General features: G+C 39.2%; 1 protein-coding gene across 32 annotated transcripts in view; it reads right to left on the bottom strand.

Annotated features, from left to right (window-relative positions):
- Positions 1-16,424, bottom strand: part of MACF1 (microtubule actin crosslinking factor 1) — a 311,434-nt gene that overhangs the window by 35,883 nt on the left and 259,127 nt on the right. For 26 of the 32 annotated variants that reach the window (XM_074334445.1, XM_074334456.1, XM_074334436.1 and 23 more), the window contains 12 exons: positions 14,905-15,066; positions 14,503-14,673; positions 13,724-13,890; positions 10,321-10,480; positions 9,630-9,956; positions 8,621-8,705; positions 7,850-8,091; positions 6,334-6,540; positions 4,859-4,978; positions 4,317-4,424; positions 3,176-3,394; positions 1,421-1,624 (listed from right to left, as the gene is read on the bottom strand). In XM_074334445.1, coding sequence (XP_074190546.1) covers positions 1,421-1,624; positions 3,176-3,394; positions 4,317-4,424; positions 4,859-4,978; positions 6,334-6,540; positions 7,850-8,091; positions 8,621-8,705; positions 9,630-9,956; positions 10,321-10,480; positions 13,724-13,890; positions 14,503-14,673; positions 14,905-15,066 — 2,172 coding nt within the window. The remainder of the gene's footprint in view (positions 1-1,420; positions 1,625-3,175; positions 3,395-4,316; positions 4,425-4,858; positions 4,979-6,333; positions 6,541-7,849; positions 8,092-8,620; positions 8,706-9,629; positions 9,957-10,320; positions 10,481-13,723; positions 13,891-14,502; positions 14,674-14,904; positions 15,067-16,424) is intronic. The other 6 variants (XM_074334446.1, XM_074334451.1, XM_074334452.1 and 3 more) reach the window with 1 other exon arrangement.

Raw genomic sequence — 16,424 nt, 5'->3', positions numbered from 1 at the left:
TGTTTATTTTAAGAATAAAAAAGATATTAAGTAATATACCAGAAATGTGACAAGAAAGGGACAAGACTATGAAACTGGTGAGAGTCAGTGTGTCAACATCTCAGATGACAGTTGCATGCAACAGATTAGACCAACAAGTTAGATGCCCTCCACCTACTATGTAAATGGATAGGGAACTCAATATGCTAAATGACTTGGAGTTTTAAATTATCATAGCATGCAATTTAACAATCACCGTATATAACAGTGAGAAAGGAAAATGTTGGCATGATGAAAGGGAATTAAGGAAGACCCAATCTAACCTTATTCTAAAAGAACAATTACCTTCCCACTTTTCTGATATTTTAAATAACATGACTATAATTATAAATTTTTCATTTACAATCTGAAGCAGAGAGGTGAGAAATAGGAGCAAAACAGGTAAGCTTGCCCCCTAATACGGATATCTGAAACCAACTCTGTATTTGCTAATTAGAATAAGGTTTATCAACTGTTAAGTGTCCTATAGAAAATATATGGTAGGATTTCCTTCAGAAAAACCACTGCTCATCACTTCCTTACTTCTAGGTTCTGCCCCAAATGAAACTGGCATAATTAACTGCATTAACAAAATTCATTACACTGAAGTTAAGGGAAATTTCCTTATAGCTAATCCTCAGCTTCATGGAAACGCCCTAATCCCAATGGGGGTGGGACCTTACCTCTGTAATCTGTAATGGTGGGCGCGGTCAACACAACAATGAAATGTGACGATGTGGGGAAGACAGGAGCAGGCAGCAACAACACAAAGTAACACATTCCACAATGTGAGTGAGAGATGGGACGGAAGGTGGGGGGAAAAATTTGAGTAAGTACAAATATTAACCAAGAATACTGACTAAACATAGGAATAAAATACCCAGACATGACAAAAGTACCACTAACAGTAATATATTAGTTAAAAAGTATGTAGTTAACATGCTTTAAATACCACTGCTGTTGGTTTATGTTCCTCTTTGGCTCTTCTCCCTCCTCAAGCATCTTACTCTGAGCTAAGAGCTAGCTGGTGGCCTCTTGAGTAAGAGAACTCATGTGCTGTCTTCTAAATCTCAAAAGTAACAGGTCCAACAGGAATCTTGAGGCATTTGTTGCTTTAAGATGAATTTATCCACAATCATCCTTGCTAAAGGACTGTCACAATATAAAGTTTTCAAGGAAAGCACCAATAGACAACATAGACCAACTAAGCCACACTTTACCCTCCTTAGTGTCAGCACCCCCATGTTCCTTGAATGAAAACACAGATCAGCAAAGCTTCCTAGTCTCTGACAGTGTCTCATTAGCATGCTGGTCTAGACACTCCTGAGCACAGAGGCATACCTGATACACAGACTTCCTGCTTAGACTACAGGACAGCCGAAGGAGTTTAAGACACTCGTACCTGAGCCGACTGGGAAACAGCCTCGTCCAGGGCCAGGGCCCGCTGGCGCACCTCCTCTTTTATTTGGGCATACGTGGTTTCTGCTTTCTGGTATTTTTCTTCCACCATTTCTCCCTCTTCAGGGTTTAACTCCTTGAGTTGTGGGCCTATCTTTATCAGTTTATCAATATGAGGTTTGTGTTCAGCAATGGATTCCCTTAATTGCTATGTAAAGAAATTAAAATGAAATGAGCATTTTTATACTGGTTTATTTGCTTACATACTTTGATCAGAGCTCATACCAACTTTGGGAGGAACAAACTGAATTACTAAACACTAGCAAGTCCCAGCATTTCATCATTTATGGAGGGGAAAAAAAACCTAAGTCTTGGGCTCTGGACACTGCCTGATTCTCTTAATCGTTAAAAGCCAGTTCAGATGTCCCATCATCCAGGTGTTCCCAGATACATCCTCTCTCACTCTCACCCTCACCCTGCAATACAAATCATCCCACCATCTTCTGTGCTTGGAAATACTTATACATACTAACTGTAATTTCTATGGTTTGAGATCTGTCTCTCTCCCCAGACTGAGGCACTAAGCAGGACAAGCTACAAAGAGCAACATTTCTGGTACTCCAACCATTCCTTGACTTTACTGCTGACTGCTTCTAGTTTACAACCTTCCACTTACAGGAATGCAGACAGAAATAAACACAAGCCATAAACCAAATAAGCATTTTAAAACCAAATAAACATTTTAAAAGCTTTTCTTTTTTTTTTTTTAAGGACACAGCTCACAGTGGCCCATGTGGGGCACCAACCAGCAACCTTGGTGTTATCAGCACCAAGCTCTAACCAACTGAGCTAACCAGCCATCCTAAAAAGTTTCTTTTTGAAGTGGTAATAGCATTTGTTGAAGTGTTTACAAATTTCCTTTTTCTCTCAACTATATGCAACAAATGCTTTTTGACATTCCTTCAAGGCTCTCACTCCAGCTGGGCCTAACCAAATGGAAAGAGCCACCCGACCACACCCTAAGTCTAACAACATCCCATCGTCACTGTTAAGATGGTAAATTCCCTTGATGTTTACTTCATTTATTTATGCAACACCCAGGATCCTGGTAGCTCCACAATTGTATTCTTTAATTGATTCATACTAAAGGACAAAGAAAATAATTTAGGTATATATTTTTCTTGTGCAAAGAAATTCTAACTGATTAAGAATTTTATAGGGGCCGGCCCAGTGGCTCAGGTGGTTGGAGCACCGTGCTCCAAATGTTGAGGTCGCCAGTTTGATTTCCACATGGGCCAGTGAGCTATGCCCTCTACAGCTAAGATTGTGAACAACAGTTCTCCTGGAGCTGGGCTGCCCTGAGCAGCTGGAAGTCTGCGTGAGTTGCCATGGGCTACCATGTGCTGCCAGGAGCTGCATGGCTTTTATAGCAGCTGACTGACTGCCTGGGGGGGGGGGGAACGGGACGGGGGAAGAACGAGGGGGACGAGGGGGGGGACGGGGGGGGGTGCAGAGGGGGCGTGGCGGCAAGGCTTATACTACAACATGGGCCAGGGGGCTGTGTCCTACACAACTAGACTGAGAAACAACAGCTCGAACCGGAGTGGGGGGAAAGGGAGGCAGAAGAAGTGGGGGAAAAGAGTTTATAACACAGAACTTACACTCGGTAGGCACTAATAAATATGTTGTTTTTTAATAGATTGTGGAGCTTAATAGATTTCAAGTTCTGCAATTAAATGAAACTCAGCATGCTTCTTACCCTCATCTCCTCTTGCTGTAGTCTGAGCTGCTCATGATCAATAGCTGGAGGAGGTAATTGTGCTATTAGTGTCCGAGTTTCCTCAATCCAGGGACTGAGCTCCTCGTAAGTTTCCCAAAACTGGTTCACCAAGACTTGTGCCCGCTCTAGGCGGGCATAACGCTCTGAATTGAGTAGACTAATGGCCTCATATTGCTGTATTAGAGACTCTGTCTTTTCCTATGAACAACAAAAGTGTAAGTATTATTACTATCACGAACCCTTCTTTTAAGAAAAAATGTAGGTATATATACATTAAAAAGTCTAAAGGAACACACACTAAAATGTTAAAAAAATATATGGATTAATCTAGTAGGATTACAAGTGATTTTTATTTTCTTTATACTTACCTGATTTTTCTAATTCATACATGTTATTTTCCTATCATACATATATGTACTACTTGTAGAATTTTAAAAATTGTTTCAAGTTTTTAAAAATAGTTGTTTCAAATACAGTAAAACAGCAAAATTAACCTTTTAGTGAATAATCTTTTACAACTTTAGATACCGCATTACTATAACGGGTCAATTTAAGACTGAACATCTCAGTAGCTATGAAGGAGTCTTTATCCATCAGATTTCACTTGTCTCTTTTCCTTGGATAAAAACGTCTCACAAGCCTGGCATTTATGAGCAGCTAAGTCAATTTACGAAGATTTTTGAGGAAAGAGTAGTTACCCGTACCCTTTATATATAAAACAAAACAAAAAACTGGTGTACAAACTAACTCTCTTGGCCAATCCTTTTAGAAATGGGTATGATTTTAGAAGGATTTCAAAAAAAGCAACAAAAAATATCTGCATATGCTTCTGAAAAATCTATCACAGATTTCTGAAAGGTCACTCATGTACTGAGGATAAGTAGCAATTCCTCAGTTAAAAAGAAGATGGACTTGTAATACATTTCACATTATACAGCATGGCTGTTCAGACATGTGTGAACACAGGGTTAGGAGTCTGAATTCTCCACAACATCAAGCTGGACTTTAATACTGCTACTAGGAAGAGGGAAAAAACCTTCTTAAACTATAATCTCACAACTGTACTTCTAATTCACCATAATCAAGACAATAATATGGTGAATAAATAACTGCAATTCACCTGTAACACAGCCTTTTGCTCCTCTCCACATGTGCCAAAGATTTCACCACGGTGACTGAAGAGTTCATCCATTGAATCTTTGTGCCGAATGATGTCAATGGAGAAAGCCTTTGAAAAGTAAACTACAGTTAAGAAGTAAAAGGACCCCAAGCCTGTGTCAGTGGTTAGACAGAACCTAAACAAAATTCTATTTTAATAAAGTCACATCACAAAAATTACTGTTATAAAGTCTGACAGTTTGCCTATCCATACATCTTCAATGTTTATCTCTTAGTAGCTTACAAAAATATCTTCCCTTCTGAAAATCATCCAGAAAATTATTAACCTTTCCTGGACTAATGAACCTATTACTCCCTTCTCACAAAGCAAAACAATTTCTTCCTCATCCTAACCAAATATTTATAAAATTAATCTGTCCATATTCATGACAGTGAATCATTCCACTTGACTTGGAAGAGCCATCAGAAACTCTCTCCTAGTCACTCTAAGCTACTAATGATTATACTAGTTTGGGACACTGGATATGTCAGTGTTACACTTACCTTCTGTACCTGCAGCTGAGCTGTGGTCTGGTCCTGTTCCAGGCGAATTGGACCCAGGGCCATCAGTTTCCGTTTCGTTTCAGCAACCCAAGCTAGCTCTGCATCAGCAGCTTGCTCATACTAGTAGACATGTTGAAGAAAAATGAACATATTATATACAGTCAGGGTCCTCCTTCTTGGAATTCTAACTTATTCAACACAGAAAGGCCTGCATTTTCAATAATACAGTTTATAACTTACAAACTAAAACCAAAACTGGGGAGAATTTCGTAAAATCACAAATCAAGATGCAGACAATTTAGAATTGATTATACCTTAGCAAATGAGTTAATCCTATTTCAACTTTTTAAGAAAGAAGTTAGAGAATCCAGTTAGTGGTCCTACAGCTAGAAATGACAATGGAAACTGACACTCATAAAAAGTATACATCTAATCAGAGTGCTTCTATGAGGCTGTGCTCTTTCTGCCAATCCCCTTTCCTACCCATACACTGAAGTTTTAATCACATGTTTAAACAAACTTACCATGGCAGCAGACAGCTGAGTCAAGCTAACTTGGAAGTACTCACTCAGCTGAAGAAGCGTTAAGACCCCAGAAGAACATCAAACCTTTAACAGGTATGCAGTAACAAAGAAAAACTAAGATTCTGTTCTATGTGACTGTTGTTTAATGAGGGTCCCTCAATCTTTTTTCTCTTCGCTTTCAACTCTGCCAATCTACACTAATATTTAAAGAGAAAAGAAAGCTTCTCCCAAGCACGATAAAATTTCATACTGAATTATCTGGCTAAGATTTTTGGAATATAAATAAAGACACAGGGGGGATGCACTTGGAGTCAGAGCAAACTTCTATGTGGTTCACCAAGCATTTGCTTATCATTATGAACCCAAGGAGTCATGTTATATTATTTTCTGCACCATGGCACATTAATAGGTTGATATCCAGATACAAAGAAAAGCAAGTAACTTTTTTAAGAAAGCAGGAAAGAAAAAAGATCAAGGGAAATATGACACCTGTGTTTACGGGGAGGATTCTATTTTGGATGGCTCTGCTATTTTGGTTAGCATATTTGATAGTAATTATAGTTCTTGGTTCCCTCCCCTCTTCCATCTAATGTTAAAACAGTTGATTTACCAAACTAAGATTGTGATGCATTCGGACATTTTGGATCTAGATATTATCTACTCCCATCACCGTCAGTTTTTTAGCAGGGCACTGGCTAAGAAGAGGGCTCGCACAGACTCTTCTCCAAGTTCTCTACTCAAAGGGGACAGGTATTTTGGGTCAAACCCTGATCCACCCTCACATACCTTTCCCAATTACTTCTCACCACTGAAATAATGTGTTGCACCAGATTTACCTTGATCTTGTTTCTTCTATTCCTGAGACTGTATTTATGTGGGTCATAGTTTTGTATCTCACAAATCTATCTCTGCTGCCTAAAATGTTCATGCAGAGGTGTTTATACACATTACCTGTTGTGATCTCTGAATAGCAGCATCAATTTCATCCACCCTTTGTCCAACAGTGTCACTGACCAGCTTGTACTGCTCGTTGGCATCGGACACAAGTTTATCCAGCCCTTCTCTGGCTCTCCAGGGCACCAGCTCCAGGAGCGCACGGCTCACCTCGTTCACCGTGTCCAACACCAGCCTGTGCTCCATGACCTCCTTCTTTAATTCCTAAGGAGGGAAAAACCGTTTTCAGGCCAGACCTTGCTAAATTAAGCACTCTGGCAGCTGTGCCACACATCCCAGCAGGGCTTTGACCTCCTTCCTGTACTTTTTTCTTGTCTCAGATTTTTCACTCACTCCAAGCCTGACTTTAGGCTTAGGTGCTGCTTATATCTGTCCGCAAGACTTCTTGAGACAGACTGTTTCTGAGTAAAACAAATAGTTCTTTCTTTTCTTTCCTTACTTCAGTAGAAATGATAAATACTGCTTTACTCATAGGCATTTATTAGGTTGGTGCAAAAGTAATTGAGGTTTGGGGCTGGCGGTGGCTCAGGCGGTTAGAGTTCCATGCTCCTGACCCCGAAGGCTGCCGGTTCAATTCCCACATGGGCCAGTGGGCTCTCAACCACAAGGATGCCAGTTCAACTCCTCGAGTCCTGCAAGGGATGGTGGGCAGCGACCCCTGCAACTAAGATTGAACACGGCACCTTGAGCTGAGCTGCCGCTGAGCTCCCAGATGGCTCAGTTGGTTGGAGCGCGTCCTCTCAACCACAAGGTTGCCGGTTCGACTCCCGCAAGGGATGGTGGGCTGCCCCTTGAAACTAGCAACGGCAACTGGACCTGGAGCTGATCTGCGCTCTCCACAACTAAGACTGAAAGGACACAACAACTTGAAGCTGAACGGCATCCTCCACAACTAAGACTGAAAGGACAACAACGTGACTTGGAAAAAATAAAGTTCCCCAATAAAGTCCTGTTCTCCTTCTGTTCCCCTTCCCCAATAAAATCTTTAAAACAAAAACAAAAAAAACAAAAACAGGACACCTGGTTAAATGTGAATTTCAGATAAACAATGAATATCATTAAAAAAAAAGTAATTGAGGTTTAAAAGGTTAAAAATAACTGCAAAAACCGCAATTACTTTTGCATCAACCTATTAACTCAGTTAAGTACCTAAATAGTATTTCTGTGCCTCCAAAACTGCACTAGAGCCTGTAGGAAAATCAAATACAACCATGAAGCACTCTTTAGAGAATGAATCATGAAAGTAAATTCCCAAATGTTACATACCACACAAACTTCCTAGGGATTTGGGATTCAATCTTTTTTCATCTTCAGATCATAACAAGTGCTCTTATACTGGTCTGTCTTTATGCCAAATCTTACTGTCCATGAGTAAACAAGAAAGGAGGCAGGCAGAAATTTTTGGTTCAGATTTAACGTAGATAGTTGGTGATGAAAAGTTAAGAATTTAAACTTAAGGATTCTGACAAAGAGGGAAACTTTTTTCCTTGTACACTGTGAAATGACAGCTCACCTTCTGTCTTTGCTGGAACTGGGGTATTTGCTCCCCTGTGGGAGACTGTCCCCCACTGACTGCTAGCTCCTCCTCTACCTCCCTCAGCCATCCGGTCAGCTCCTCATAAGTAGACTGGAACTTGGTGGCCAGCTGCCGGGCTTGCTCTAAAGTTCGGAGGGCCTTGGAGCTGGTGACTGTGATGTCTGCATAGCGAGTCTTTATTCCGTCCAGTTTCTCTTGGATAAGCAGTACCTCTTCACCTGTGGGAGACCACACATAATTATTCATATTTAAGAGATATGAGGGAGTCCCCTTCTAGGGATGAGGGAGTCTCTTTATCCCCCTTTCTTCAAATCAGAGCTTACTTTTTATAGACGCTCCCTCCCTATGACAGTGATTTCACCTAGCATCCCACACTAAGGGAGGAAGGAAGTAAACCTGTCAATCAATAAAAGAAGCCTCTTCTGAGATTATTAAGATCTGAGTTCAACTGCAGGTGCATCTAGATGTTCCCAGAACCTTGCAGTGAATGCTGACATTCAACATATTGGAGGGAAGCGGGGAGTCATCTATAGCCAGATGTGAGCAACAAAGTCTTTTAGTTTTCAAAAGATATAGCAGGAAATAGGAACCCAGGCTACCAGCCTCCTGGGAGCACATAGTAATACAACAGTGAATACTAAGCTTCTACGTACAAAGAGAAGTGGCAAGTGCAGGGTGCTTATTTGCCTGGACATGTAATTGTCTGTATAACCAGAGAGGTGCCAAGAGATGCATTTTTTGAAGTACCTGTGGTTTGTTTTAGAAGAGCCTGACCGTTTTTAATAGCTTGATCTACATTCTTCTTTCTATTAACAATTTCTTCATTTAAAGCCTGAAAGGAAAGAATACCATTAATCCTAAAACTATGGCACAACAAATGGAAAGAAATGAGATCTTTGAGAGATGCAATAGGAGCTGAATACGAGTTTAATGTAAACATTAGCTATTTGATTCCTTCATTATCTCTTTGATTACACCATTAATTACTCAAAATAATTAAATTAGATATTTACAGGGAGGCTTTCCTTTGTACTGGATGAAAAGAGTTTTAGGATTAAATCAGCTTTACCAATCTATTGGTACCAAACCCGAACCCAAGAAAGGTAGAGGAGAATTCAGCGAAAATGTCTACTGTGTCCAAAACAAAGAATAAGAAAGAAAGTTCAAAAGAAGAAAGTCAGCAAGAACACGCAGATTTAAATCTGGACCCTGGTTAAAAACCCAATGTTTGAAATTAATGAAGCTGAATTTTAGATTATTAATAACAACAAACCCCCTTGCTTTGCCTATTTTTACTATCCTAAAAGAAATTTCATAGCAATGAAATGAAAAAGGCAAATTGTTCTTTCTACTAAGATGACAAAGTATCCCTGAAATTTGAGCATATAAATTCTAGAAATATTTTAGAAGTTACAGATATATGATCAACAGTACTATTTAGGTAACTTGGTTTTATGAAAGTTTCTGCTCAGATGCAATCTGAGTGACACATTACCTAACGATGTAAAACATGAGTTGGAATTGAGATGGCCCCTGACTACACTCTGGTTCATCTTCCAGAATTATTGACTCAGTTTGTTAAGCATTTCCACGGATTCATCATAAAACAGATTAGTTTGTAGCATAAGCCTGCAACTATGCACTTGTACGTAAAATAAAGTTGAAATGTTTGGAATAAAAAAGAAATGAAGAGAAACATGAATCAGAACTACAAAATAACAGGAACACAACCAGTAAGAATGGAAGACATGAGTACCAGGTGGTCAGCGTGCTGTTTCTGCAGGACATCCTGTCTGTAATCCTTTACGGACACTGAACTGAGCTTGTCCTCAACCTCGGCAAGCCAGTTGAGCACCTCTACCTCATCCTCCCCGAAGAGCCTAGCGTGGAACAGTGCTTGTTCAAGCAGGGCTGCTTTCCGACAGCACCGGTCTTGAACCTCACTGTATCGGGCCTGCAACGAGTCTAGCTTTTCCGACAGCACACCCTGTTCTGCAGAGCATGTCAGGGAGGAGAGGGAGTGCCCAATTTGGACTGCCTGGTGCACATCTGTTGCATGGCTTTCTATTTCTTCCTCCAGAGCCTGGAAATCCAGATGGAAATAATGAATAACAGAAACAAAATAAATGAAAAGTAAACATGGAACAACGAATAACAAATGATGCAATAAATTAAATAATATAAAAAGTGTACCCACTGAAAGGCAAAAATAATATAAAAGTTGAAAACAAAGCTGTTTTTTATGATGATAGACTATGATCTGATATCTATCTACTTTTATTTCAAGAATGTGACTATTCCAATTAGTAATTTGACCATATTTTATATTAAATTTAGAAAAAAGAAACTCCACAAGAAACATCTTCTGAAATGTCGCAGGCAGTTTTCTAATTTCTAGGACTTCCCATTCCAGTTCTTTGTTTTCATTTACCACACCTGCTTCCTACCTTGTGCCGGAGGATCTGCTGCTGTATTTTGGCAGTCTGAGTGCCAACAGGTTCTGAGTTAGCAAGCTTTTTCTCTGTGACAGATAAGAAGTCAGAAATAGGCTCAGCTGTCTCATGGAACTGTTTGGCCAGAACCAGGATATCTTCCAGCTGTTTTTGCCTACACAAATATATACAGGAAACTGCTCAGGCAAAAAGTCACATTAAGACAGACAACAGTATTATATTCAGTAAAAAACAAAAAACAAAACACACACACACACACACACACACACAAAAAAAAACCACAACAATCTTCACCAGGTACATTTTAAATATCAACAGTAAACAGAACACACATATATAGCACTTGCTGTTTTAAAGGTTTTCATAAGCCTTACCTTATTTCAATTCTGTATAACCTTGTAAGGTAGGCAGAATAATTATCCCAGTTACAAAAGAGAAAACCGACCCTGAAGGCTTGAAGAAAGATTTGTCCAAGGCACCCACTAAGTAGTAATAACAGTACAATGAGGAGAACCAGACTTTCCAATTCTTTCTCCTATAGAATGTGGCTTGTGCATCATCTGAACACATGACCAAAATAAAGTTTAAAGGAGTCAAAAAATCATCAGTCTTCATTTCTCTCTGTCTGTCACTGCGACCTTCACTTGTGAGTGAAGAGAGCAATTGAAGAGCAAAGGTAGACTATAAACTAGAACTCCCTTTCCATATCCCCAAATCCAGTCAGGCTTCTAGTAATTTCAAGCCCCAGAGCAAAACTCTGAACCCAGATTTAAGGCAAAAAATGACCTCCAGACTAGCTGAATTGCCAACACAAATGGCAGAACTATGGACATTATAGCTCACTTGGACTCCTAAATCTTATTTAATATAACATCCATACTAAGCTTGGATTTCCAGTTCCCTGTAGAATAAAAGCAGCAAATTACAAAGGGGAAAGGAAGCCTGAATATTGGAGGCAGCCTGATAAGGGGCAGAAAAACAACCACAGAACTGTATTAGCACCCAGATTAATAAAAGGCCATAATGATGACTCTGAATCACTAATAATAGACTAAATGCTACGTCGTTTAAAAAGGCCCAGGAGTATATGTTGTACTTTAGTTCACCAAACCTTTACTAAACACCTGCCTTGTGCCAGGTCCTATGGACAAACCTATTTTAACAAGAAATGGCTTAAATATAAAGATTTGCCATTTTAATGATCTGGAAATTCAATTACATTTGAATATAAAGAAAAATGTACTTTTAGATGATATTTTAAAATGTCAATATAAAGAATATAATTTTCTTTCTTTTTTTGCCAAAAAGAAGGTTTATTTGGGAAAAGAAAAAAAATAATACGACTACCACAGTAGTGTGGAAACGCACCTCTAGCTGGCCGCCCATGTGCCAGAGACCTATAATTTCTTTTCTTAGTTTGTTTATGCCAGCCTTCAAAATACATCTTTAATTAACACAATTAAAACATATAATCTTAAAGGTTATTATTCAATTAGAATTTTATTTAAAAAGATTGCCCCTAATTCCTAGTCTTTCGGACTCATCTCTGATTTTGGAATCCGAAAGTTTAAAGACCTCAGTGTATACAGGATTTGGAGTAGCAAAAAGAGCTAAAATAATTTAGAGGCATCAAAATTCCAATATTAAAAATCTAACTAAAAGTTCTTAGAATGTCTGTAACAAATGAAACTGCTCTTGGTCTTTTTCTTTAAAACACTGGCCCAGAAACTGTTAGGCTAGGAGGATGGAAGTGGGTAATGTAGAAAGAGTCATAACAGGATACTTTAGAAACAAAGTCATGACTTTAATGAGCTCATGGACCTGGGAGATAAGTACTTAAAATAATGACCATAGTACAAGGTACAGAAAGAGTTATGGCAGTTAAGAGGGAGGTGAGGTTATTCCAAGCTTGGGGAATGATGAAACAGTTTATAGAAGGGGAGACAGACAAAAGTATTTCATGGAAGATGCAACAGCATCAGCAAGGACAGAATTAGGAAACTGACAGAAGGTACAGAGGAAAAGAATATGGTTTACCTTATCTATACTATAAGGTCCGAGAAGAATAGTGGAAAGTAAGAAAGGTAGGTTAGGGCCAAATAGTAGAAAGCTTTGAATGTTGGGTTAAAGAGTCCAGACTTTATTTATAGGCAACAGAGAGAGTCATTAAGTGTCTTTGAGCATGCGAAGAGGTGAAGGCCTGAGGGTAAGTGGCAGTAGAGTGATGAGTGATAAGTGGATTAGTTAGGAAGCCACCTAAGATGAGCCACCTCATGTGAACTAGCCCAAGTGAGAAGTCGTAAGTCAAGAACTGAAGTACATGAAAGGGAATTAGAGAAATGGATAAATAGGAAAGACACTGTAGAACTGGCAGAATGTAGCATCCTGAAAGATGTGGGCCACAATGGGGTAGACGGGCAAAAATGGGGCTGAGGTTTTAAGCTTAGGTAACTGGAAGTTAGTTAATAGCACTATTACTAGAAATGGACAGAGAGAGAAGGAAAAAAGCAGTACAATTTGTAAATAAGTTGAATTCTTTCATTTTTGTTTCTCCCTCTAATATGGGCAAGTGATACTTTAAAACTCAGATAAGAAATAAGCGAGCACGGTGGGCAGGTGAGGAAACGAAGATTGAAGGGGAATTTATTTGAAGACTGCCATTGGCTACCTAGACAACTGAAAGGATACAAGAATAAATGATCAACTCTACTACTCTCATGTTGATTTCTGATTAGCTAGCCTTTACGTTTAAAACTGGGACAGTCCAGGCTAAAAGTAAAGACACCCATATGGCTTATTAAGCTCAAGTGACACTGGAATAACTTTAAGCAAAGAGAAAGCACTGCCTTGGAGGAGGAAATTATGCTGCCTGTCTTTTGGCCATTTATTGAAGAAAGTAGAGTTGATTCATTTCTTAAATGCACATACATTTAACAGAACCACAGACTAGCTCCTAGATGCAAAAACACCTAATATTAGGATAAACTAAGAGAAAATAAATATGATATATTTCAATTCCAAATATTGAAGGCATTATTTGTAAATTTGAAGGAAAAAAAAAACCTGCTCTAAAAACTCTGAAAATAACTGGCTGAATTGCAGGAGTCTGCGTCTGTCACCTGGAACCAGGATTATGCTGCAGCAGAACAACAACAGAGATCAACGAGTCTTCAGTTCTCAGAAATGTATGGAGGAGCTGAGGCTCATTTCCTGAGAGTTATTCTGGCTTGAGGATCACCTCTAAGAACGTATCCCTCTTCAAAATAAAATCCATTAAACACCTTCCAAAGCACTGTACGAATCATCCAGGAGCTTTCAGAGCACCTCAGTAATAGCCAGTCAAAAACAGGACACAACAAACCTTCTCTGACCATTCTCAAAACCCCTTTGGCCTTACCTGGCTGCTGCCTTGCTGAGTAGTCCTGTCCATCTACTTTCAAGACTCTCCAATTGTCCAGTGATTTTCTCTCTATCTGCCAGTTCAGCTGACTGGGCTATTCTGCCTCCTTCTGCTTGAAGCATGTCCACGGTGGCCTTTCGATCATCTAGGAGCCGCTGGAGCAACTATTGGATACATACATGTTTAAAGCGAATGAAAAGTGATAAAATCTGAAATAAGGATGAAAAAACAAACAAAAAATCCCAAATCCCTACTGCACCAAATCCTCAGCTTAAGTGAATGACAAGCTTTTTTTTTTTCATCCTGAGGCAAAAACGTAAGATTGTTCCTACTATCCACATAAACTTTTCATACATTTAAGTTTTTAAATGATATAGTGACTGTCATTATGTGACTAACAGGAAACTTACTTTGAACCAGGACAAAAATGCATTGAAATAAAAACTAAGCCCCCCCAAAATTAGACATAGATGCAACCTTATACATTATTTACAATATTGCTGACCCTGATAACACCAAAAACCTCTTAAGATAAAGCCGTGATCGAAACACTGAAATGGGATACATGAACAAGTAAAACTGTTCAGTCCAATATATGCCACAGTAAGGTTAAAGTAAGATGATAAAAATAAATTTCCACCTTTCTTTTCCGGATCACAGAAAGGAAGTGAGGATTCAACTAAAACTCCTGAACATGCTCCTCAAACTATGAGCAAATGTGTCGTCTGCCACTGCCTGTGGCTGTTACAGTTCACTGTCCCAACATTCTCACTTACCTTCTGTTCTTGGATCTGTGCTTTCACCACTTTATACTCAGCAGATGGAGGTTTCTGATTGGCTATGAGTTCCTCAGTGTCTGCCAACCAGCTGAGCAATGGCTCCAAGGCATCTTGAAACTTCCCACAATGCAACAAAGCCTCCTGGAGTTGTGCAATTCTTTGTGCAACCTGTATCACAGACACAGAGGCTCATTAGGAGAATGCAGAGAGCTTTTAAATTACTACTGACCCCTTTTCGTATCTACCGATTACAACTGCTAAATTGTTATTGGCCTTCAGGTTCCAAGGAAATCTTAAATTTAGGTGTCTCTTGTCTATGCTCGCCATTCCCAGTACATTGTTACCTGTGCCGTGCCTGCCCGCACCGCGCCCCCCCCCCCGCCCCCGCATGCCACTTACCTTTTTATTCAGTGTGTTCCACCGAGCATTGATCTCATCCATGTCATGTTCCAAACCCTGCACATCACAGTTTTTTCCAGCACTCTGAATCAATCCCTGGCCAAGTCCATTCACCTGCTGTAATTTCATCTGAAGAGGATCCACCTGTTCTTTCTGAAACGTCTAGATAATTGCAAGCCAAAGAAGACTTAATTCAAAGGCAATCAGACCCTGTATATCACACAGTGACTGGTTATTCTTGGGAGATTTATGATTTAACAAAGAAGGACCAAGAATAAAAGTGAAACAAGCCATTTGTACAGGGAACTATCAAGGAAACTTGTGGTTTCATATTTCAATACAGCCTCCCATGGACAAGTAATTACAGAGAGTTATGGCACTACTTACATCTTTAACCCAACGACTCACGGTTTGTTTTTATTTTTTTAATCTGTTTGCATTAATATTTAATGCAAAAATCTATAAGAAAGAAGCATCAGTCTCAAGATATCATAAAAGTGTGATGTATCTCAATCTTAAAAGGGAAGAATGATACCTTGGGGAATAGCTTTAAGTGACCACTGATATACCCAATGCTCTTCTCTGACTAGGACTGATAACTCAATTAGCCCAAACATATTAATAGTGTGAAAAATGCTAACCTCATAGCTTAATCCCCAAGTGGCCATTTAACTCCATCCTGTTCCAGGGCCAGACCACACACAGCCAATAATCTTGCAACAGTATTCCTCTGATTACAAAGGGAAACGGGCCAGTAATTCTGGGAAATGTCCTTAACAATTTCAGACACATACTCTGAGTAAGATGCAGATATGTATATGAAATAGTTTAAAAATAATGATACCGTGTATCCATGTTCACTACAAAAGAATTTTTTTTTAAATGTGAAAGAAGTGTAACAAACAATGCATGTTTCTTTCTACTCCAGTTAAGCTCCATTATGACTTAGAAATTTCTAAAGAAAACAAGGAGAAGAGAATGGTACTTTTGCCACTCTAAGGAAAAGAATGAAATAAATATTTGTCCCTAAGATCAAATTTCTTTCCATTATCAGATGATAAAAATCAGCCATATTTCACTAGTCTGGATCTTGTTCCATTCTTTTTTCTTCCATAAAAAGTTCCTTCAGTTTCAGTGAGGCAGCTGAGACTATTAAGATTGAAGGATGACAAAAAATGAAAGAGGACAAAAATAAATGTAAAAAAAATTTTAAGTTGGGGTAAGACTAATTTTGACCTATGAGACCACAGATCACGCTGGGATTAGGAAACTGATTCTAGAAAGAATGGTCTATGGCTGGACAAGTGAGTTACCAGGGAGGAAAAGCCCCAGGGACCACTGAAAAAAGAAGGTTACAAAGGTAATTACCAGTGGGCTTCGTGTTATACTATAATTTGATTACACCATATTTTGTTAGGCAACACTACAAGGCAGTTCAGCTAAAAATGACTGTTTCCCCAACAACATGGTTTGCAGAAAAAGCAAGTGCTACGATTCCATTTCTATTAAAGATGTTTCAC

This window comes from Rhinolophus sinicus, linkage group LG06 (assembly GCF_036562045.2).
Source record: "Rhinolophus sinicus isolate RSC01 linkage group LG06, ASM3656204v1, whole genome shotgun sequence".
Classification (NCBI taxonomy): domain Eukaryota; kingdom Metazoa; phylum Chordata; class Mammalia; order Chiroptera; family Rhinolophidae; genus Rhinolophus; species Rhinolophus sinicus.
Note: the sequence above shows the minus strand (reverse complement) of the source record. Positions and strands in the feature narration are given on the sequence as shown.